General features: G+C 46.1%; 1 protein-coding gene across 1 annotated transcript; it reads right to left on the bottom strand.

The window, feature by feature from the left end:
- On the bottom strand, nucleotides 1–23,068 carry SHISA2 (shisa family member 2). Its single transcript, XM_033950079.1, has 2 exons — nucleotides 21,650–23,068; nucleotides 1–1,443 (listed from the first exon to the last, which is right to left on the bottom strand). Exons 1-2 carry the CDS (start codon nucleotides 21,951–21,953, stop codon nucleotides 890–892), a joined length of 858 nt encoding a protein of 285 aa, XP_033805970.1. The 5' UTR covers nucleotides 21,954–23,068; the 3' UTR covers nucleotides 1–889.
- Between the last annotated feature and the right edge of the window lie 1,558 nt (nucleotides 23,069–24,626).

Genomic DNA, 24,626 nt, shown 5'->3' with positions numbered 1-24,626 from the left:
TAAACTTTAATTTTAATTTCCTATGTGAATGCAATATTTTACTGTCAAAATCACCACTGCAAAACTGACTAAAATCCAGCAAGGTGAACACTTCAAAAATCGTGACAGAATCAAAACTGTTAAAACAGAAAGTTAACGAGTGATTCAAGAAGTTTCATATCAAACGTATCTAATCCCAGAAACCTGAAGCACATAATTTATTAATTTAAAAAAAAAAACCAACAACAAATGGGGGAGGGGATGATAGAAACCAGGAGGACCTCAAATTTAAAATATAATGCAAAGGCAATTTTATTCTTTTTCAAAAAAAATAAGAGATGCCTGGGCGGAGTATTTAGTTAGCCTGGGACAAACCCCCCCCCCCCAAGTGAAAAACAATTTACTAAATCAAGACCTAGACTTGTAAAATAAGCAGAGAGTTGTAAATAACAGGATCTAATCCATTTTTTTTTTAAAATGAAGGATGATTGCACTATTATGTCCACCATGATTGTCAATGAGAAGCTTTACATTTAGGGCTCTTTTGCTTACAGCTTCTGAAGCCAGTAGATGATAGTAAAACTGTTGCAGTGACCCAAAACAAACAGCAAAAAAAAAAAAAAAAAAGTCTTGTTAAACCTAAAGGGCACTTAAGGGCTTGCAATATTCCAACTGGGTCACCATCATCTAAAAGGCATATATATGCTCCCTGTCATCCTTTGCCACTGTCGAACAGGGACTGGAATGAGTACGGACACAGAAAAAAAACCAGCAGGCTGTTCCTGCAAACTACCCCAATAGGAACTGCTTCATAAATCACAGGCATGCCCTGAAGGATGTACTGCTGTTCACTTCCACTGTATTCCTCATCCGCTTGTTTTGGATAGTAAGATATGTGAATTGGTACTTTTTATATAGTTACTGCTGGGTACAACTTCTGTTCAGGATTGCTGTGGGGGTAGGGTGACTGGACAGGCCTGTAGCCACTTTGCAGTCCATCTAAAAAAGGCGGCACTGCTGTCATTTGCATGGAGTCATGTGGCACAGCATAGCCTATGTATTGCGGGTGCAGGTACTGCCCTTGATGGGGTATGAGCTGCGCACCCTGCTGACAGTTCAGCACCGAGAAATTGGTTGGCATATTGACGTACACGTTATTCATGGTCCCCTCTGGTAAACAGCAGTTGGTCTGCGATCTCGGAGGTGGGGGCCGGGCGCCAGAGTTGGCACTAGAGCTAGAGCTGGCAGCAGTGCTGGACTGGCGGGAGGAGGAGCCCCGGGATGTGCTGGTACTCTGAATCATGGGAATGGTCTCCATCAGGCGATTGCCACCCGGGGCTCGGCTCTGCTGGGGCTCTTGTTTGGGTCGCAGACACTGACAGCAGCAGGCGGCCACCAGCGAGCCCAAGATAATAAAAGCAACAAATACAGAGCCGACAATCAAGAATGGCACATAGATAGGCACTGCAAAAAAGGAAGAAGAGAACCATTAAAACAGAGCTCAAAAAGTTACGTACACTTACAAAATGCAGCAGAAAGAGGTACATAACAGAAAAACAGTTATAACACTGAACCAGGCTAGCGGCTTAAAACATACGTGTTAATAAATATGGTCTGTAATTTTGACTCTGGTTCAATCTGCACATAGATTTTTTTTTTCACTTGCTGTGAAAGCTGTCAGAATACCTTTGCTAGAGGGGTGGATTTAAGAAATCTTGCAAACAAAATTAAAACAAGAGCCACAAACACCGGAAGCCTACAGAGTCAGAACCGAATGCTTTTTTTTTTTTTTTTTAGAAAAAAGTCAGTTTGTTGCTTTAGACCAGTGGTCTCAAACTTGCGGTCCAGGGGTAACATGCGGCCCGCCAGGTACTATTTTGAGGCCCTCGGTATATTTATCATAATCACAAAAGTAAAATAAAACAGTTTCTTGATCATATGTCTCTTTAGCTATAAATGACAATATTATTAAGACTTAGCCAAAAGGAAAGATTTATAAACTATAAAGAGTTTTGCCTCATGCAAAATTGTCATTTCTTTAATAAGATATTAACTATTTTTTCTGAGGCCCTCCAAGTACCTACAAATCCAAAATGTGGCCTTGCAAAGGGTTTGAGCTTGAGACCACTGCTTTAGACTTCTCACAGGTTTTAGCAATCGTTTGCAAAAAGCACTTTATTTCACATCAAATTTTGCCTTGTACACAACTAAATAAGAAAAAGGAACACTAGATCATATGTTACATATAAATGTTCCCTTAACATATGCTGGAGTGATCTTTAACCTCTTTGCTTCTGTTGAAGTCACTAATATTCATAAAAGACTGGTAGCTATACTTACTGCTGTAGCAATCCAAACCATTTTGAAAACCTGGAAAAATGCATCCTTGTTATCTTTCCAATTTTGGTGGAATTCAGTATGTTTAGTTGGGAAATATGAGGTAGTCATAATGGAGAAGAGAGGTAAAGGGGCCAAATTTAGATAATTATGTGCGCCCATACAAGTGTTTGCAGATAATAGTTGAATGGAGATTTATGCATGTAGATATGGATTGATGATGTTTTTTTTTACCCTCTGCAAATGGGATGGGGGGGGGGGGCAGGGAGTTTCATTTCAAGAATTTCGTCTAATATCCTAAGTTTTGTGTTTGTGTTAATAGTGTTATGAGCAACTTGCTTAACATGTTTCTCCTGCTTTATTGTATGTTACTATATAAAATTTCAATAAATTTTGGAACTAAAAAAAGATGCTAGATGGTTGCTAGAGGTATCTGGAGCCATGCATACTGCAGTGCAGTCAACAGTTGCCGACGAGTGCATGGTGGTGGATCCAGTCGAACATGTCAATTGAGGTGGTCCCAAATATTCTCGATTGGGTTAAGGTCTAGGGAATTTAGAGGCCAGGAAAGTAGCTGTAAGTCTTGGTCATGCGCTGCGAACCACTCGCAAACAAATCTGGTAGTATGACATGTTGCATTGGCCTGTTGAAAGATCCCATCAGCCTTAGGGAAGATCGTCAACATGTACGGTGTACTTGTTCAGCAAGGATGGAGAGATACCTCTATTGGTTGAGAGCGCCTACCAGAGGTATCAAGGGACTTATACCATACCAAGACAACATTCCCCAGACCATAACACTGCCACCACCAGCTTGTGTACATCCAACAATGGTTGCTGGGTGTTTGTTCTCGGCGGTTTTACGCCCGACATGACAATGCCCATCCATTTGATAGAGCTCAAAACATGACTCATCAGAGATGGCAATCCTCTGCCATTTGGTGCAAGACCAATGTCGGTTCTCCTGTGCAAATTGCAGCCATTTTTTGCAATAAATCCTCATGAGCATGGATGTAGTCACCAGCTGTCTGCTCTGGAGCCCCATTCGCAACAGGGTTCAATGCAGTCATTAGGGACGCACATCTGGAAGCCTCCTGGTTCATTTGGATGGCGAGCACACGGCAGACCTCTCGCATTGATGGCTCATGCTGCCCCCCAGTTACCATGTCAGGTTGTTGAAAAGGTTCCATTCGTCCACTCAAGGTACACTTTAGCCACAGCAGCCCTTGAAAAGTTCACAAATTCCGCTGTTTCTGAAATGCCTCCCTTGGCCTGGTAGTCAATGATCATGCCTTTTTCAACGTATGATAAATCACACTTTTTTTTTTCATCCAAGACAGCCACGGTTGCTATATTGGCAACATAATGACATTCTACCTTATATACCCACGAAGTCTGCATGCGACACGTGCATTTGTTCATTGGCTGTGCATCCCTGATGTCAGAGGTGGTGGTGGTGGTCATAATAATGTGGCTCAACCAAAGAAGAGATTTAATGAAGGGTTACACAAATAAGGAGAATAGAACAGTTCCCATATGATTAAAAACAGGTTAGGATTCTTTAGCTTAGAGAAGAGATAGCTGCAAATGGAAGGGACAATGAATTTGGAATGCTTATTTATCCTTTTAAATAGTACTAAGCTAGGGGCCACTCCATGAAAATGATTAGATTTAAAAATTGGACAAAGTTCTTTTTCAATTAATATACAATCTTACTGTAATAGTTCCTGCCAAAAGGGTTTGGGAAAAGTTCTTAGAGGAAACTGCTGGATACTTTCCAGTAACCTGCATTGGCCTCTCTTTCAGACACAGAATGCTGGACTCAATAAATATGTGGTATAACCTGTGTGACACATGCCATAGGCCTAAGAGTAACTTCTCATTAAGCTCGAAGCCCAAGACAAAACTGCTGGGCTATTAATAAAAAAGTTCCCAATAGCCCATTACTCCAGAGATGCCATGCAAATAGCACCACCTGGTTTTCCCCATCCTCTGACAGCTGAATAGTCGTACTAAGAGCAGAAGTTACTGGCTATAAGAACAAGCCCTTTAGAGAAGGATTGAAAACATAGAATATGATGGCAGAAAAGGGCCTTCGGCCCAACAAGTCTGCCCACTCAAAGAACCCTCCCCCTTAGGTTCTTCTTTGAAGTGAACCCACATATTGATCCCATTTGTTCTTAAAGTTAGTCACGTTATTGGCCTCAACTACCTGAAGTGGAAGATCATTCCAACAGTCAGCCACCCTTTCGGTAAAGAAGTACTTCCTAGTATCACCATGAAATCTCCCGCCCCTGATTTTTAGCGGATGCCCTCTTGTCGCTGTAAGTCCTGTAAGGAAAAAGATGTCTTCTTCCACCTCAATACAGCCAGTAACGTATTTGAACGTCTCTCTCATGTCACCCCTCTCTCTGCGTTCCTCGAGAGAGTATAGCTGCAACTTATCTAGACATTCTTCTCCTTTGGGCACATAATGAAAAGATATTAAAAGCCCCCATCATGTGTGTATAAAAGAATAAAGTTATTATTATTATACAGTAAACAGCAGCATGTACTTTAATGCTATTCAAGGTAACCACAACCTAATATTCATCAACTTTATCTGCATTCATATGACTGATAACCAATTTGCATTACTTGTTCAGCAAGGGCCTCAACGCACTAATCATGCAATTTGACATGAGTTCTGCCTTTCGACTTGGGCAACTTGGCCATGGAAAACTGTTACAATGCCTTGATGCAATCGAAATCAGAGGAGAGGTACTGAACTGGTTTCGAGGTTTCCTTACATCACACACCTACCAAGTCTGTTTTAATCACAATCTCTCTGACACATGGAGCAATCCATCTGGCGAGCCACAAGGATCACCACTATCCCCTTTGCTCTTCAATGTTTACATGTCCTCTTTGGGTGCACAACTGTCCCAGCTGGGGATAAAACTATTTAGCTACCCTGACGACTTCACGATAATTATCCCATTCACCAACTCTGTCTCAGATGTCACCCCCAAAGCAACAGAAGTACTAAATCGGATGGAGCAATGTATGACTGAATTCAGACTAAAATTAAACTCAGAGAAAACAAAATGTTTCATAGCATCGCCATACCCACTTGACAATAAAGCACCAATGTCCATCAATAACCTTAGTTATCCCATTCAACCCACTATGAAGATATTAGGAGTAACACTGGACCAGAACCTGACCATGAAAGACCAGGTAGACTCCTTGATCAGATAAATCTCTCTCACCCTCTGGAAGCTTCGGTCCATCAGAGTTTACTTCGATGACTCATCATTTCAAATTCTGGTACAATCCCTTATACCGAGTCAACTCAATTATTGTAACATCGCCTACTTAGCACTCCCCCAGAGGAATATGCGGCGATTGCAACTAGCTCAAAATGCAGCGGTTAGACTACTTTGTGGACTGAAGAAGTTTGATCACGTTAACATCTTCCTATCGACTTCTGCACTGGTTGCCGATGGAGGCACATGTGAAATTCAAGTTTGGTTGTTTTTGCTTCAAGGTACTTTATGGTTTAGCCCCTAAATACATAACAGACTTTCCTCTTTCACAGCCAGCAGACACAAGCGAAGCTCACACCCGAACTTTGTTTCTCCACCGGTTAGTGGTTGTAAATTTAAAAGTCATCACCAACATCTTTTCGCACATCAAGCAGCATCATGGGGTAAAGACCTTGAACAATTGCTCGTGCTATCACCTATGGGGAATTCAGGAAATGCCTAAAAACATATCTGTTCCTGAAATACTTAGGAAACCAACCTGTACAATCTTAGCCCTCAACAAACGATCGCTAGAATTGTCAATCACTAACTCTGTTTATTCCATTCAATCTGTAACATTTCTTATCATTGTAAACCGCATAGAACTTCATGGTCCTGCGGTATATAAATTGTTATTATTATTATTACAAACAAAGTATGCAAACTTAAGCTGTTTATCTTGGCAATTAGTTTGTGGCTACTCAGTACTAGGGCTCTCTCTCTCTCCAATTTGTTCTTAGGCGACATCCATCCTGGACAGGTGTTTGTCTAACCCAGGGGTGGGCAACTCCGGTCCTCAGGGGCTGGAATCCAGTTGGGTTTTCAGGATTTCCCCAATGAATATGTATTGAAAGCAGTGCATGCAAATAGATCTCATGCATATTCATTGGGGAAATCCTGAAAACCCGACTGGATTACGGCCCCCGAGGTCCGGAGTTGCCCACCCCTGGTCTAACCTTTTCTACATAAAAATTACAGCAATGGAAATTTCCACCACTGGTCTGGGAAGCTTTTCCAGCATTACATACAGGAAACAAGTTTTGAACAAGTACCAATTAGCATTTCCATATTTACTTCCTCTCTTTCTCCTGCTCCAAGACCTCCAAAGCTAAAGCTCTGAAAATGTAGAACTTGACTACACAGCCCATTGCCAGAACATAAGAACATAAGAAGTTGCCTCCGCTGAGGCAGACCATAGGTCCATCCTGCCCAGCGGTCCGCTCCCGCGGCAGCCCATCAGGCCCATTGCCTGAGCAATGGTCTATACCCCTCAATCCCTTTTTCTTCTAGGAATCTATCCAAACCTTCTTTGAAACCATTTGAAACATGCCTAGCTAAATACAGTGTGGCTGACAAAGGTCTAAATTGAGCTTTGTTGTTCTTGGGTACCATCTGGATATTTCATGACACATTTTCATTTATTCTTTTCACTGCCATGAACTACACGCACTGTGCAATGGATGTCATCGTAGGCAATACGATGAAACCTTCTGCCTAATGTGTGGCGGCGGCAAGAAAAGCAAACAGGATGCTATGAATTATTTAAAAAAGGATGTTTTAACAAGACTTTTTGAAAGTTACCCCCTAAATGTCTTGTTAATGTGAGTTATAGAGCTTAGTTAGTAGACAGATCCCCACTGACACTAGCAGGGCTTGCATTAAACAAAATGCATGAATGCAGGATGGCAAATGATGCTATTAAAATGCAACATAAACCTTAAAGAAAGCTGAACTACTACTTTCCAACATTATCTAATCTAAAACTTAAATACCGTATCACCTCCTGAAAAGGGAACTCTACTCAGTTTACTTAACAAGTTATAAAAAAGATGAATACAGTTGGATTAGAAACATAGAAACATGATGGCAGATAAAGGCCAAATGGCCCATTTAGTCTGCCCATCTGCAGTAACCATTATCTCTTTCTCTCTCCGAGAGATCCCACATGCCTATCCCAGGCCCTCTTGAATTATAGAAACATGACGGTACATAAATATTAGATAGAGATTAGTATGTTCAGAAAGAGCTTTCTACCATCTATTAAATTAAGTTCCCCTACTATCTAGAGAATTCATTTCAGTATTCCTTAAGAGAAGTTTCATCGTTGTGCTTTCAAAGACAAAAGGTAACAAGGACGTAAATATTACAAGAATGATTTTAAATATCATACAAGCACATTTAAATTGTACAACAAACAGGAAGCCGATGAAGTTGTCTCAATAGAGGAGACACACGATCAATTTTCTCTTTCCAAATATTAATTTTGCCACCGTGTTTTGAATCAACTGCAAACGTTTTAGATTCCCTTACTCAAGCCTACACAGACAGAATTACAATAGTCCAATTGTGCTAGAATTGCTTGTACCAATACTGTGAAGTGTTGCTGATGAAATAGGTGTCTTAACATTTTTTTTTTTTTAGCATTCATAGATACTGAAATGTAAGAGAGGAATCCAGCTGTATTCCTAATATTCTAGATGAAAATTTGATCTTCGGAAGTTCTCCAGATTTCAGAATAACATAAAGGTAGCTGTTCCAGTTTTGGACCAAACCACAATAACTTTGTCTTAGCTGCATTTGAACAGACTTGGCTCAGAATTTGAGTCTGCCTGTTTTTATGCTTAATAGATACGATGTTGGGGATATACTAAAAGAGGAAATTGTCAAAATCTTTATAGATTAGCCAGATTTAAACCACTGCTGCTTATGGGCTCTACTACTTTTATGACTGGAAAGCACAGTTACTTACCGTAACAGGTGTTATCCAGGGACAGCAGGCAGATATTCTCACATGTGGGTGACGTCATCCACGGAGCCCCGACGCGGACAGCTTTTCAAGCAAACTTGATTGAAGATTTCAAGTTTGCTGGTGCTGTACCACGCATGTGTGTGCCTTCCTGATCCACTAGAGGGCGCATCCCCTCCTCATGGTCTTCAGTTCAGATAGCTAGCAAAGAAACCAACCTCGGTGAGGCGGGCGGGTTGTGAGAATATCTGCCTGCTGTCCCTGGATAACATCTGTTACAGTAAGTAACTGTGCTTTATCCCAGGACAAGCAGGCAGCATATTCTCACATGTGGGTGACCTCCAAGCTAACCAAAAAGGGACGGAGGGAAGTTGGCAATTCAAGGAAACAGATTATGCAAAACCGACTGGCCAAACCGGCCGTCGCTCCTGGACAGAGTATCCAGGCAGTAGTGGGAGGTGAAAGTATGAACCGAAGACCAAGTGGCAGCCTTGCAAATCTCCTCGATAGGCGTCAACCTGAGGAAAGCTACAGAAGCCGCCATCGCACGGACTTTATGTCCCGTGACTCGACCATGCAGCGCAAGACCAGCCTGAGCGTAGCAAAAGGAAATACAAGCAGCCAACCAGTTGGACAAGGTGCGCTTGGAAACTGGGCGTCCCAACCAATTAGGGTCGAAGGACAAAAAGAATTGAGGAACCGTCCAAGGAGACTGAGTGCGTTGAAGACAAAAAGCCAACGCCCTCTTACAGTCAAGAGTGTGAAGCGCCACCTCGCCAGTAGGCGAGTGGGGCTTCGGAAAAAAGACCGGAAGAACAAAGGAAAGATCAAAAGGAAAGTCCGAAACCACCCTGGACAAGAACTGGGGTTGAGTACGCAGGACCACCATGTCATGATGAAATACAGGAAAAGACGGGTCCGCAACCAGAGCTTGCAGCTCACTGACTCTGCGAGCAGACGTGAGAGCAACCAGGAATACCACCTGCCAGGTGAAGTAATTCAAAAGAGCTTCATCAATGGAATCAAATGGAGGTATCACCAATTGAGCTAGGAACACACAAAGATCCCAAACCACCGGAGGGGCTTTGAGCGGAGGATGTACAATGAAGAGATCCCTCATAAAGCGGGAAACCGTCGGATGGACGGAGAGCAGCGTCCCATTCAGCGGCCGATGAAAGGCAGCAAATGCACAAAGGTGGACTCGAATAGATGTAGATTTGAGACCAGACCGAGACAAGTGCAACAGATAATCCAGCACTGAAGGCAAGGAGGCAGAGAGCGAATCCATGCGGTGCTCAGCACACCACGCAGCAAATCAGGACCATATCTGGGAAAAGCATTGTCGAGTGGAGATCTTTCGAGAGGCCTCGAGGGAACACCCCCACCGACTGAGAGAAACAGAAGGAGGGAGGCACGTTGCGAGGAACCAAGCTGATAAGTGTAGAGACTGCAGATTGGAATGCAACAGAAGCCGCAACACTGAGACAGCAGAGACGGGAACATAGGTAGAAGCTGAGTCTCCCTAACACGCTGGAGGAGCAGGGAGAACCATGGCCGCCAGGGCCACAGATCATGGTGGCGCAGACCGACAGGAGGTGTATCAAAGACCCAAGAATCAGAATAAAGGGAGGGAACGCTTAGAGGAACCTGCCCATTCCATCGAGAAGGAAAGCATCCACCTCGATGCGAACCCGGGAGAACATCCTCGAGCAATATCGAGGCAACCAGTGAGTGAGGGGCGAAGCGAACAGAACTACCTGTTGGGTTCCCCACCGAACAACCACATGCCGCAGAGTCTGAGAATGGAGCAACCATTCATGCGGCCGAAAAGGGCGGCTCAATGTGTCCACCAGACAATGCTGCACGCCCCGGAAATACACCGCCCGAAGAAAGAAGCAGTGGTGTAACGCCCCCTGCCAATGACGAAGGGCTTCCCTGCAAAGTAACAGGGAACCTGTACATCCTGGCTTGATCACAGAATACATCGCCACCGGGATATCGGGACACACCAGGACCCGCAATCTTGCAATAACGAAAAACCACCACGGCATTGTAAATGGCCCGGAGCTCCAGCAGATTGCTGCGGCTGCGACGGCCCACACCCGACCAAAGACCCTGAGTCTGAAGGCCGTCAAGGTGCACCCCTAAGCCTATGCCGAGGAGTCCATCGGCAGAACCTTCTGATGCGATGATACGAAGAGGTGGCCCACCAACGAAACAAACGTGTCAAGGAGGGAGGCACCACAATGTGCTGGGAAGCGGGATCCCGATCCTGCCATCACTGAGATGCTCGGGTCCAGCGGGGAACACGAAAATGAAACCAGGCGAACATCGGGACATGAACCGTGGAGACCCATGATCCCAAAAGGATCAGCATCAGCTCGGCCGAGCCGAAGACCGCTGAGACACCAGCTGACTCAGGCGCAGACAGGCGGCCTGCCAAGGCAGAGGCAGAAAAGACTGGAGATGGACCGAGGACAGAGGGGTCACCTTCCGGCATACTGGGTCCAGGTCCGCCCCGACGGACTCCCGAGACTGGGGCGGACAGAGTCTGAACCATTCCCGGACCAGAAAACTAGTGCAGGGCACAAAGGGCCAGGACCAGACGCAGATGGGAGGATGGGAATGCCCAACCGACAGAAGCGAGGCTATATTCCCGATGCGTAGACACGGAGACACCCCTCCCGAAGGGAGGAGGGGAATCCCCAGAAGGAGAGCAGCCCGGAGGCTATGCGAGAATCGTCAAAACGACGGCCAGGAGTCACCGAAGCCGGCAGCTGGACCATAACCCGGCGCAGCTGCAGCTATTGCGGCTACTGTGAAGGAGGCCGAGATAACACAAGAAAGGTATCCGGAGGCCCCTCCGGAGAAGGAGTCCAAACCACCAAGGCAGAAGGGATTCAGCTGAAGGCGTCCCGAAAGGCGAAGGACCGGTCGCGTGCTGAGAGGCAGTTAGAGGCCTCCGCAAGAGAGGCCTCAAGAAGCGCAGTACTCACGCAAGTAAAAGTGGCGAGACGATCCTGGAGGTTCGGATCCCCAGCCACACTCTGCACCAAGCGAGATGACGCATGGCGGGAGCAATAGAGACGGAGCAGGGAGAGAGTCTCCTCCAGGAAACCAAACTCCGTACTACAAGATTCCATCACGGCTGCCCGGAATGAACCGAAGAGAAAGCGGGGAACCCTCACGAACAGGAGCCGGAGACGCCGAGGCACAGAGCCCCAGATGACGTCGAGGCACTAAGCTCCCGTCGATGCCGAGGTATAAAGCCCCCAACGACGTTGCAGCACCAAGCCACAGTCGACTTCGAGACACAAGGCCACAGCCAACCAAAGGGCACAAAGCCCCAAGCGACGTTAAGTCACAAAGCTCCAGTCGACGGCGAGGCACGAAGCCTCGATCAACGACGAGGCACAGAGCTCGAGCCGACAATGAGGCCCCCAGCCTCAGTCGAGGCCCAAGCCTCAGACGATGTTGAAGCACAAGCGGCAAGTGACGCGAAGCACACGGCCGCAGCCGACAGCGAAGGCACAAAGCATCCGTCGACGTCGAGGCAGAAAGTCGAGGCCCCAAGCCCCAGGTGACGTCGAGGCCCCAAGCCCCAGGCGACGTCGAGGCCCCAAGCCCCAGGCGACGTCGAGGCCCCAAGCCCCAGGCGACGTCGAGGCACACCGAAGACCGTCAGAAGTCAGCACCGTACCAATGAAACTGGTAATAAAGGTGCAGCAGTGCGCTCCATAAAGGGCAACCTCGAGATGAGTATTCCCATGAAAGGAGGCACGCTTTGAAGGTCTCGTAGAGGCGGGCACGACTGCACTCGATGCCTGGAATGCCTGAGACTCAGCCAGCGGCGTTACCGAGGTAATGCACCTAGAAGAACAGAAAGAAAGAAAGAAAACTTACCGGGGATCGAAGCTACTCAGTCCGATTCCAACGAAGGAAAAAGGGTCCCGGCCATTCTGCTCACACGAGGTGAGCCCAGAGAGAGGCCAGGGAAGAAGAAAATACAGCTGCAGCCAACTGAGGCCTAGCAGCATGGCTGAGGCCCAAGAAGGGCCTGCCGGTGGAACCAGCAGAAACACAATAAAAAGTCCTTTTTTTTTTTTTTTGATACAAAGAAATACACGATCAATCAACAAACGCACAGCGACTCCCTAACAAAATAAAGAAGCCGCAGTGCTAGAAAGGCACTTAGAAGAACGCAGAGAAGAGAGACAGGGCTTTCTGGCTCCGCGGAAAACTAAGAACTGAAGACCATGAAGAGGGGATGCGCCCTCTAGTGGATCAGGAAGGCACACACATGCGTGGTACAGCACCAGCAAACTTGAAATCTTCAATCAAGTTTGCTTGAAAAGCTGTCCGCGTCGGGGCTCCGTGGATGACGTCACCCACATGTGAGAATATGCTGCCTGCTTGTCCTGGGATAACATTATTTATTCATTCAATTTTCTACATTAGTTTCTGACGATCAAGTTCTTAGCAGAAATACCTTCTAATCTAGTGTACAACTAGTTAGGGCCTTGATGGAGTTTCACTACTAAACCTGAAAAATTTTACGGCCAGTATAAACCGTTCTAAGCTCCCATGGGAGAACGGTATAGAAAATTGAATGAATAATGTTCCAGTCTCCTTTATAAACAAATCACAATATATTGTAATCAACTGGGTTTTTCTTTTGTTTTTACTGCCCTCAAGCGCTTGCTAATGCTCTACTGTAGTTTGCTGAACTTTTAAAATATACAGTGTTTGGTATCTTTGCAGGCACTCTATTCACCTTCTAAACATCACTGCTTATTATGCTATCCATTTTCATTATCAAGTTATCTGTCTCTAGAAAGGGTGCGCAGACATCACACACACACTTGCTAGACCTCAAGTTGGAGGGCTGACAGGAGATATCCTGTGGCTAGCAGGAGTCACTTTCGTACCAACAGAAGACTTCTAGCCATTCAAGAGCTCAATTCATTTATTCAATTTTCTACACCGTTCTCCCAGAGGAGCTCAGAATGGTTTACATAGATTTATTCAGGTAGTTAAGCATTTTTCCCCCGTCCGTCCTGTCGGGCTCACAATCTATTTAATATACCTGAACAGTGGGGGACCAAGTGACCTAACCAGGTCACAGGGAGCAGCCCTCAACCTCAGGGTGCCGAGGTTGTAGCTTTAAACCCAGCACCACACTCAGGCATAGTATGGCAGAAGATAGCATTTTGAAGTTTCTGGAATCTGGGAGCCATTCAGGAAGCCGCTTAGTGCCAACCAGCAGCACCAAAGCGCGCTCCTGCTCAGTACGGCTCAGCGGTTGGAGGCTGGAACTCATGGCAGCCAGCGACCAACCGGATTAGCAGTGGGCAGGAGCACGGAAAGTTTGCTCTTGCCCGCTACACCTCTAGACCACCAGGGATCCCAGTGGCAGAAGAGGTATGATAGACAAGGCAGGAAGGGGGAACAAGGTGGAGAGCCTGAGAGGGAGGTATGAATGGAGGGAGGGAGGCTGTGTGCAGTGCCTGGCAGGGAGGTGGCAGGGTGCAGATCCAATTTGGCCACCCTCAAAAAGCGAACCATGTCTGGAATAAATGTCAAGCGCCTACCCTGCAGCAACCCACAAAAAGCAGACAAAGTCGCAAGCTGAACCCGGAGAGAAGACCAGGCCAGGCCCCTGTCCAGGTCATCCTGCAAGAACTCCAAAATGTGAGGCAAAGAGGCGCGAAAGAAAACCACGTCATGCGAAGCACACCACTCCTCAAAAATACACCAAACACGCACATAAGCTCGAAAAGTGGAAAGCCTCCAGAACCCCAAAAGAGTGAAGATCACTTTATCTGAATAACTCTTCTTACCTAGGTGTTCCCTTTTCAAGATCCAAGCTATAACATAAAAGGGACCCGTATCGAACATTGTAATGGGGCCCTGAGTCAGAAGGTTAGGTGAGAGGGGCAGCAGAAGAGGGTCTGCCACGAGATGACAAACCAGATCTGCATACCACGGGCACCTGGGCCAGTCTGGAGCCACCAGGATCATGCGGCCGGGGTGCCAAGCAATGGGAAGAACTCTGCCCACCATTGGCCATGGAAGAAACACATACAGGAGGCCCGCCACCAACCAAGACTGTACCAGAGCATCCAGTCCCTCAACCTGAACATCCCTGCACCAACTGAAGAATCGGGACTCTTTGGCATTGATACTCACGGCCATCAGGCCTATGACCGGGTGACCCCCAAGTCCACACAATCAATTTGAAGGCTGCGGGACCGAGACACCACTCTCCGGGATCTAGCACGTTACGACTGAGGAAGTCCGCCTGGACATTCTCCACTCCTGCTATGTGGGAAGTCGAGATGTCCAGAAGATGAGTCTCTGCCCAGACCATCAGCATAGCAGAGAAGCCTCCTGTGCCACCAGACGCCTCCTGGTTCTCCCCTGATGATTGATGCAGGCCACCGCCGTGACATTGCCCGAGAGAACCCGAACAGATTTGCCCGTCAACAATGTCTGGAACACTAGCAACGCTAATCGGATGGCACTGGTCTCCAGAACACTGATCATCAACCAAGGTGCCGCTTCCGGAGACCAGCTGCCCTGAGCTGAGCGACCAAGACACTGAGCTCCCCAGCCAAGGAGACTAGCATCTGTGAGAATATAGTCCATTGAGGCTGCTCTATACTCACTCCCTGCACCAGATTGGCAGAATGGAGCCACCAACGGAGACTGCAACGAACCAACCCCCGAAGAGGAACAGAAGAGTCCAGATCATGCAACTGATGTGACCACTGCTTCAGCAGAGCATACTGAAACGGGCTATGTGAGCCTGGGCTCACCGAACCATATCCAAGGAAGCCGCCATTGCCCATAAGACCTGGAAACAATCCTGCACTTGAGGACACCAGGAAGCCATCAGAAGATGAATCTGCGACTGCAACTTGACCACTCGGGCCTCCGGCAGGAAGACCTTCCCCAAGGTACTCCAGGCACTGAGACGGAACCAACCGGCTCTTGGACAGGTTGATTACCCATCCCAGTGACTGCAGGAACTCCACAACCCAAGCCGTTACTCGGGAACTCTCCTGAAAAGACTTTGCTCGGATCAACCAGTCTTATAGATAGGTGTGAACCAGAATGCCCTCTTTGTGCAAGGCTGCCGCCATGACCACAATAATCTTGGTGACTTGGTGAATGTCAACGGAGCCTGAGCCAGACCAAAATGAAAAGCACAAAACTGATAGTGCTGTCCCAAGATTGCAAAGCGAAGAAACTGCTGATGGGAGGCGCGAATCAGAACATACAAGTAAGCCTCCATCAGATTGAGAGAGGTCAAGAATTCCCTCGGCTGAACTGCCAGAGTGACAGATCTCAGTCTTCATGTGAAAAGACAGAACTTGGAGAGCCCTGTTGACCCCCTTCAGATCCAAGAAGGACCGAAAAGTCCCCTCTTTCTTGGGCACCACAAAGCAAATAGAATACCAGCCGGTGCAACACTCCTGAGGAGGCACTGGAACTATGGTTTTGAGGTCTAGCGACCTTTGAAGTGTCTGGCGAAAAGCCTGCTTCTTCCATGCCGCCTGACAAGGAGAAGCAAGAAAGTGATCTGGCAAAGAACGGGAAAACTCCGGAGCATAAACATCATGAATCACCTCCAGGACCCACTGGTCCATCATGATCTCGGCCCACCCCTGGTAAAAATTCTGTAACCAGGCACCCACCAGCACCAGGGGGTGGGGGGGGTGGCAAGGAGTCATTGGACTCATGAAAACTGACAGCAGCCATTCAGGCAGCAGTGTGGGACCAGACAGGCGCAAGAAAAGCTCATGTCTGCCTTTGTTTGCCACTCTGCCTCTCGCTGCCGCAGCTGTCCAGCAAGGTAAACACCAGGATTAAAAACAGGTACCGGGGGGAGAGACCTGCCGCAATCTAAAAAAGGTAGCAGGGAGGGGACCTGTGCCTGCCAGAGGGGGGACAGGGTACAGAGCCTGGCAGGGAGGGGGGGACAGGGTGCAGAGCTTGGCAAGGAGTGTGGGGTTGGGTGCAGAGCCTGGCAGAGAGAATTTGGTTCAGAATGGGTTTTTTCTTGTTTTCCTCCTGTAAATCTAGGGTGCGTTTCACGGAGCGAAAAATGCGGTATGTTATGTTTATAGCCTTTCTGAAGTTCAGTAGGCCTTCTAATGATCTTATACAGAGGTAGGTAGCTTATTCCGGAGGTGCAGTAGATAGTGCAAGTAATATTTTGGGGGGCATTCTCAAGTCGGAGGATACGTCCCAAGGGCATGTGTAATTGCTTTTCTTCTTGCAAGCAAAGCGGTTGATTCGAGGCATAGAGTGGAAGTTTGGAGGTCATATAGGCTGTTTTCTGAGAGCAGGAGGTAGAGGTAGAGACAGAAATATTGACAATACAGACAGAGTGAAAGAAATCCTCTTGAACACAATCAGGAGGCTTTAGTAGGCACAATCATTCCTTACCCAGGATCTGCTGTAGGCTTGTACTGTACCTTCTTAAAGCTAAAGCACAGGCTTCTATCAAAGTCCACAACTTGTTAAGAGAGCTACTGACAGTCAAACTAAGTGAACACCTCCCCTCCTAAAGAGAAGTTGCCCTCACACAGCAGATCAAAAGCAACTCTAAGAATGAGAATGAATTCCAGATGAGAATCTTGATTTATTTTGGCAGATACTGCAGGACTTTATATTATATTTCACCTGTGCCATACTTCAAAAATAAAACTGCTGGTACAAAAAAAACTTTCATGGAGATATAATTCATGTCTAAACTGCTCATGCCATAATCATGGCTTACATATGCCAGCATGAAGATCAGAACAGCAATATACCAATTTACTCAGAATGAATAGGGACAATTTTCCAAGGATTTAGGGCCTGCTTCAGCAAGGGTTTCCACCCATTCTCTGGCCAAGGTAGAAATAAATATAGTGAAGCAAGCCCCTATTTACCTGTTATGTTAATTAAAAAAGAAAAGAAAGAGAAACAACGCACATCTGGCAGATGTGGGTATGTGAATTTTCAGCTGCCTGAAAACAAGAACTCACTAGTGGGTTTTTTAAAAGCAAGGCCCGAGAGTCAATGGCTGCCCCCGAAGACTTCTGGGGTGGCCTCCATTATCACTCGGGGGAGAGGGGGTCTGCTATTCTCTACTTCTCTTCCCAAGCTCATAGCAGGAAAGGGGAAGTGGAGGGAAGGAAGAGTCACATGCTCAAAGGACAAGGAATTTCTCTAGAAACAAAGTGAACTTATTTGGAAATGACCACCTTCCTGAGGAAACACATAATAAAAAGTATGAAGGCAGGCTGATGGGTGGATGTCATTGAAACAGACTGATCAGCAATACTGAGGTCTCCTACGAGAAGATATTTGAATCCAAATAGCCCCAACTTAAAAATGAGAGATCCCTAACACATGAAGTACATTGGGGGGTGGGGCAGAGGTGCTCCAGGATGTATAGCAGCAGCATATGTCTACTTTCTATGTTCAAAGAGGTAGATTGCAGATCAACACATAACTTTACACCCGCACCTAAATGTACATACACACATTTACCCAATTTTCAAACTCAACTGCGTGTCTGAAAATCACCTTGGTCTGTGGGGGCTTCAAACACACACACACACATCTTTGTTAGGAGCCTTGTTGAAAGTCTGCTCCATCACACACAGACTCCTGTAAGTCCAGAACAAGGAGCACTAGAGTTCCTTTAAGCCAGTGTATTGCAAACTGCATGCCTCCTGAGATTTGAGGTATGCCGCGGGATGCTGGGGAGGAGGAGAGGTGCCAGCTGACTGCCGGCTGCCTTGCAGGCAAGAGGCACGTCCCGTAGGCAATCAGCTGGTGCCAGCCCCTCTCCTTCTCTCTGCACATCTTCCTGCCTGCACCTCCCCACTGGCAGTTCAGGGCACATCTAGAGGGCCTTCGCTTATGCATCGATGCAGGCGTGATGTCATTGCGTCAATGTCTGTGCACTTCCAGATGCCTTGAGCTGCGGCCACTATGTTTACTGTGCCACGGGACACTGCTTTAAGCCATATCCTGCACCACTCTTGGCCTGCACAGATATAGAATCGAGTGCCAACTCCCCTCCCCCAAGGAGCACAGATGTCAACCCACTGCCTTGCCAGACTTCTACCATATCCGTGTTCATGTGTGGGCAAGTTACTTAACCCCCAAACCACCTCAAAATGTGCCTTAAATAGAGCACTCAAGGATCTTTTGGGACACTGCATGGCCACTTAACCCCCCACTGCCTCAGGTACATTAGATAGAATGTGAGCCCACTGGGACAGATAGGGAAAAAAATGGCTATAAGTGGTACATAAATACTAAAAAAATAAGCCCACTTCTACACTCTTTTAGAAACAGATAAAGATGAATAAGTTACAAGAATAAAGAAACATTTAGACAAAATCTTTAAACAAGAATGAAAAATGTGTTTGAATTTAAAAAGTAGGTGAGCTCAATGACTGTGTTTATCAAGTAACTGATTCATTTTACAGTAGCAGAGTCTGAAAAGCTACTTTAAATGTTCTCACCAAAAAGATCAAACCGAAGGGTAGGCTTGGAAAAGAAGGCATAACAAGAAGAATATGATAAATTGAGATTGCACCTTCTTAGAGTAAAATAGAACTCATATTTGCAAGGGAACAGTCAGCACACTGCAACTTATACATGCCAAGTGCTGCAAAAGAATAATTGTAATTATGCATAATAGATAAATTCACAGAATACTCTAGAAAGTGTACAATTCTGCCCAGTTAATAAATGTGCAAGTTTCCCCTGTTCTGATTATGGACACCCACTAGGGCATTCCGTGCAGTAGCACTGTGTGAAAATTTCCCTGCAGTTGTTTTAATGATGTTTATATTTCACTTTCTCCTAGAAGAGGCAGTCTTGGTGCTTGTTATTAGACCTCTGCTAATTTCCCTAGACTATAAGTGAGAGCTCTAGCCCGAGGCTCCGGAGCCTTAACAATGTTACTGGGCAATTATCTGGTTATCAGTCACACAGTATATTCACATTTCACTGTCTGGAGCCCAACCTGCCAAAGCACCACTTGGATAGATGAATTATTTTTTAATAAAAGAATTTGAAATCTGGCATTTTCTATCCTCAGCTTTTCAGGGAGCAGTCAGTGGCTATCAAGGATTCATAACATTTGGCAGGTAGACTTACTACAGTCACACCGATGCGTGGCTACTGAGTTTCCATTACCAAGCCAAAAGCCTTTTTTGGGGGAGGGAGGGAATAGGGTTTCTATATAGAAGCAACTGTACTTGTTAAAAATTACAGGCCTGAAGAGGTCAGGAAGGTTACATATTATCAGAACTGTAAAATCTCCAACATTCAGGATCCAACCCATATACGAGAACTTTTCTTACATATGTGCTGAAAATAAGAACAGGAACTGGCTCATAATCCAATATAAAATAAGAAAAAAAGGCAGCATGCTGTTACCATAGCAGTTTGTGCTTTTTTTGTTTGCTTATTTTTAGTTAATATGTTTAACATGCCTGGCTATGCTGTTAATTTAATGTATGGGGAGGGGGGATTAAAAAACCCAGACTTCCCTGCCCCCTCCCACCACAGACTATCCAATCAGTGCACTTAACTACAGAACCTCCAAAGCTGCAGCACTCTCTCCCCCCCCCCCATGGTGTGACAATGCCTAGCTGGTCTAGGAGAGGCATCCAACGACATCTTCCTCACTGCCACAATCATGAATAGAAGTATTTGAATACTAGCAGTACATCAGAAAACCCCAAGGGGGTGAGGGTCAGACTGCCAAATTAGGGTATGTTTTACTTATTTGGAAGCTAGTGGCGTATTCCAACATACCATCAGGGTTCAGGGGTGAGACCATTTTTCAAGTTGGCAGCAGCAATTCGTATTATTCCCAAATCATGAGGGGGGGGGGCGGACAAATGTTCTAGGCTCACTTTGGAGTTCTTTGAGGGAGAGAGGGCCACTGGCCCCCCACTAAGGCCAGCAGGAATTCTAAGACACTGAGGTTGTTATCCAGGCCTACTATAACCACCAGGGTTCTTTGCCCAATTTCGGTCATCTGAAATGAACTGTGACACTTCACCTCAGATGACCTTTTTGGCTCCTGAACTAGAATCTTTTATCTCTGAGCACTTTCTGATCTGGAAGCTTTACATGTCCAGCACGCTAAACTTTACTGTGGTAGTTTGACAACAAATTTTTCTCCCACTATAGCTCTTACTACTGTACATTGGGAACTAGATTAGGACAGAGATTTGGAAGTAAACCAAAACTCAAGAGCCACAGATTTCTCAAGGCTCCCTGCACCTATCATCTGCTTAGGACCTATTTAATAAACATTAGCTACAAGCACATCATTGCAGAAAGATTCAAAATTCTTCCTATCAGCCCATTCATTTCTCCTGATGAAGTTAGAAAATTGGACTAGAAAAGCCAATACTTTGTTTATTAAATTTGATATACCCCTTCCATATAACACATTAAAGCAGTTTTAAGTACTACTAAACCCTACTCTACTTACACTTGGAGGAGAGAAGTTGCTTTGCTGGTTTCCCTGCAATACACTTCAGGGCAGACATGGAAATAGTAAGGGCCATGGGATGGTACTAAAGCAGTGGTCTCAAACTCAAACCCTTTACAGGGCCACATTTTGGATTTGTAGGTACTTGGAGGGCCTCAGAAAAATTAGTTAATGTCTTATTAAAGAAATTACAATTTTGCGTGAGGTAAAACTCTTTATAGTTTATAAATCTTTCCTTTTGGCTAAGTCTTAAAAATAATATTGTCATTTATAGCTAAAGAGACATATGATAAAGAAACTGTTTTATTTTACTTTTGTGATTATGATAAACATACAGAGGACCTCAAAATAGTACCTGGCGGGCTGCATGTGGCCCCCGGGCCACGAGTTTGAGACCACTGTACTAAAGTAACACTCCCTAACCCTGCACTAAACCTTCATCTGTAAGTAAAAAAAAAAAAAGTTTTCCAGTGCCATTCTAGGTACAAGAATCATTTTTTTTAAACTTCAGCACAAAAATTCTTCCACCCTACTGGAGAAGGTGGTGGGTTCTGGTGGAGACTGCTGCACTGGACAACCCTTAATATTGGGCAGCATGGGGGCAGTTCCATTCTTTCTCTTTTAATGGGAAATTGTTTTCCTATATCGCTCTCTTTTCCTCCCTCAACCCCCCCCCCAAAAAAAAAAAAATTAAGTCTCTATGAGTGAAAATGAGAAAGGAAGTGGGGGCGGTGGAGACTTCCTAGAAAGTTTGTTGATGCCCCTCCCCCCAACTCACCCGCCGCGCTGTCCTGGCTGTCCCTGTCCGGTCGGCCGTTCTCTCCCGCCCCCTGCTGGCGGTCGTTGTCACAGCCGCCCTGGTCCAGTCGAGCTTCGGCGCTGGCGCAGCAGTAGCGCAGGGCGCAGGTGCCGCAGCAGATGGTGGCGTCGTCGCCGTCGAAGCGCTCGGGGCACTGGAAGCCGTCCCGCCAAGCGCCCTGCGCGTCCAACCAGCCGTGGCAGTACTCACCGCTGCCTCGCGCCCCGGCCAGCAGCACCAGCGGCAGCAGCAGCAGCGGCCACGCGAGCAGGGAGCCACGCATGACCGCGGCGTCGGCCCGGCTAAAGCGCGCAAGCGGCACGCGAAGACTCCCTTAGCGCGCTTCACTCGCGGCGGCTCGAGCCGTCACACCCCGGCTGCGAGGGTTTCCCAAGAGTCTCTAAGGGCCATCTCCCCTACCCCCTGTCTTTCTGCAGAGGTCCACAGTTGCATTGACGCCCCGAGCTTCCTTTTGGCTTTTGTTTGCTGCTTTTTTTTTTTTCCGATCTGCTTCGGGACTCCTTGGAAATCCGACTCCAGCAACTGAACTGGAAAGGAGACAGAAACGGCAGCGAGGCAAGGCGCAGGACTCCTGCTGCACTATCCGGTTCCGTCCGAGCCCCCTTCGCTCCACTGAGCGCTCTCTAGTCAGATTTCCAAAGCCGTCTCTCCCGCCCCCAGAAGGGGAGGAAAAATTCCACTCAAAAATACAAACAGCCACACAACTTTTACATTCTCGCTGCACGTTCCAAAAACTCGGACTTTAAACCGTGGCTTAAAATCGACATCTCTTGCAACTTTTTTGATACGTGCGTGCAAAATCTTGTTCTTCAACCCCGGTCACTTTTCAACAAGCCAGAATCTGTGCAGAACATCCTTAGCAAGAAATGCGGGTCGTCCGCATTCGCCCTTTCAGACTTGCACAAAACAGGGAGCCTGTATTCCTTAGCCACGGTGAAGCAAACATCCTTATTCACATTTCTTCTTCGTGCCCCTGAAAATCCCTTGCAGAGAGAAAGTATCTGGGTCAAGAAAACATCCTTCCTAAACCGTGTCAGCAACAAGAAACGTCAGGAACGGCAAGATGGACGAGAAGTTTGGGCGCATCTCAGCCTTCCGTCCCGACTCTGACCGAGCTGCACACACAGCAAAACCCGTCAGTTCCTCGCTCAATTATAGCCGCCCGGCTGCTGGGGTGCGCCTGCGCACTGACCATCACTCGTACGGTAGGGTCCCGAGAGGCTGCAGCTGCCCTGGTGTGGAGCGCGCGAGCTGTCTCCCGCTGCTTAGGAACCTCAATCGGCCAGCAAATGGTATTTCTGCATAAGAACAGTTGCACGGTCATCTTTACTTCTTATGAACTCCAGAAAGAAGCTCTCCGGCACAATGCAAGGGGCTACGGGGAGCTTTGGCAGTAAATTTTGAGAAAGTGAGATCAGTGGAGTAGCGAGGGAGGTTGGCGCCTGTGCCCCCCCCCCACCCCACCCCCTTGTACCTCTTGAAATGCACGCTGGCATAAGCAGCGTCTTCCACCTGCTGCTTGCGCTGGCCTTGGTTCCCTTCTGACGTCACTTCCTAGTTGCGGGACCAGGAGGTGACGTCAGATGAGAGCCAAGACTGGCGCGAGCAGCAGGTGGGAGATGCTCACGCCAGCCACCATTTGAAGAGGTACATAACATAGTAAATGACGGCAGATAAGTCTGCCCATAAGTTATACTCATTAAACGGGGCAGAGAGGGGCTTGTGCCATCATGGTGCCTTCTGGGAAGACGGCACCCAGAGTGATCCACCCCCACCCCCTTACTATGCCACTGACTGAGATCATACTCTACTTAACTGGCTTAGGAGTGAGGTTCACTGGAAATGTCATGACAGACTTAATTACACATTCTGGTGGGCAAATGTGTGTAACATATAAATATGAAACAATGCATGCGGAATGTTCGGGTTTTAGTAACGCATTTAATAAAGTATGGAGCCCATTGACTGATTTTGTTAACATACAAAAACGGTAATGTATCTTTTTTTTTGGGGGGGGGGATTTCCTTGCACATCCAGGGTGGTGGGGGAGGGAGGGAGGGATTTTTATTTGAAGATTAAAAATTATTTAATTATAATGTTGTAATACATAATATGATTTGGTATATAAATAATTGGGAGAAGGGTGGGGAAAATGATTGTTTCTTTAATATTTGTGTGAGAATGGTGCATTTTATGTAATCTTTTTATGTTATATTATTTGTAATGCGCTGTCAAAGATTGAAAATTAATAAAGATTTATTTTTAAAAAAAGGAGTGAGGTTCATTGCTGTCATCATAGTAGCCAGCTCTGTATTGAACAAACACTTTGATTGTGTACAGCAGTGTCTCTCAAACTTTTTTTAGTTCCAGCACACTAAACAGAGTAAATGTTTTTCACAGCACATTATAATTTAAATTATAAAATTGCAAAACCAACAAAAAAATTAAATTTGAGAGTTATTTAAAGTTCTTTAAGCTATGTATGGGTAATTGTAACAATGGTGAAACTAAAGTAGAATAGAATTGCTATCAATTCAATGGATGTGCTTATTTTAGTGCAAATTAACTCAAAATACGTCTCGATAGTCGACAAGCAAACATGCACCATCTGCAGTCATTCTCTTTTTTTCGATTTAATTTCTGTCAGAGCTGAAAATCCAAGTTCCCAACGATAAGATCCAAATGGTAACAAAGCCTTGATTGCTTTGTTGCATAAAAAAATAAAACTAAATTTACTTGCCATTAGTTTTCAAGGACCAATCACATCAAAGAATGATGCTTGTCTGGGCGATTGTATTCTTATGCACACAGACACTCATAACATTGACAGACTCTTGCATACGTGATGTACATGTCATTTATTCTAGTGTATATTTATGAAGATAATTTTTTAAAATAAAGAAAAATTCTGGAATCTCTCATGGCACACCTAGAA

The sequence above is a fragment of the Geotrypetes seraphini genome, chromosome 6 (genome assembly GCF_902459505.1).
Source record: "Geotrypetes seraphini chromosome 6, aGeoSer1.1, whole genome shotgun sequence".
In the NCBI taxonomy this organism is placed as follows: Eukaryota; Metazoa; Chordata; class Amphibia; order Gymnophiona; family Dermophiidae; genus Geotrypetes; species Geotrypetes seraphini.
The sequence above is the reverse complement of the archived record's forward strand: the minus strand, read 5'-3'. Positions and strand labels throughout refer to the sequence as shown.

Bases quoted from the DNA above. Each gene is read 5' to 3' on its own strand.
- SHISA2 (XM_033950079.1), bottom strand. From the start codon at position 21,953: ATGCGTGGCTCCCTGCTCGCGTGGCCGCTGCTGCTGCTGCCGCTGGTG. The intron at 1,444-21,649 runs GTGAGTTGGGGG...CCTTTTTTGCAG, and splicing joins CAGCCAGGACAGCGCGGCGG to TGCCTATCTATGTGCCATTC.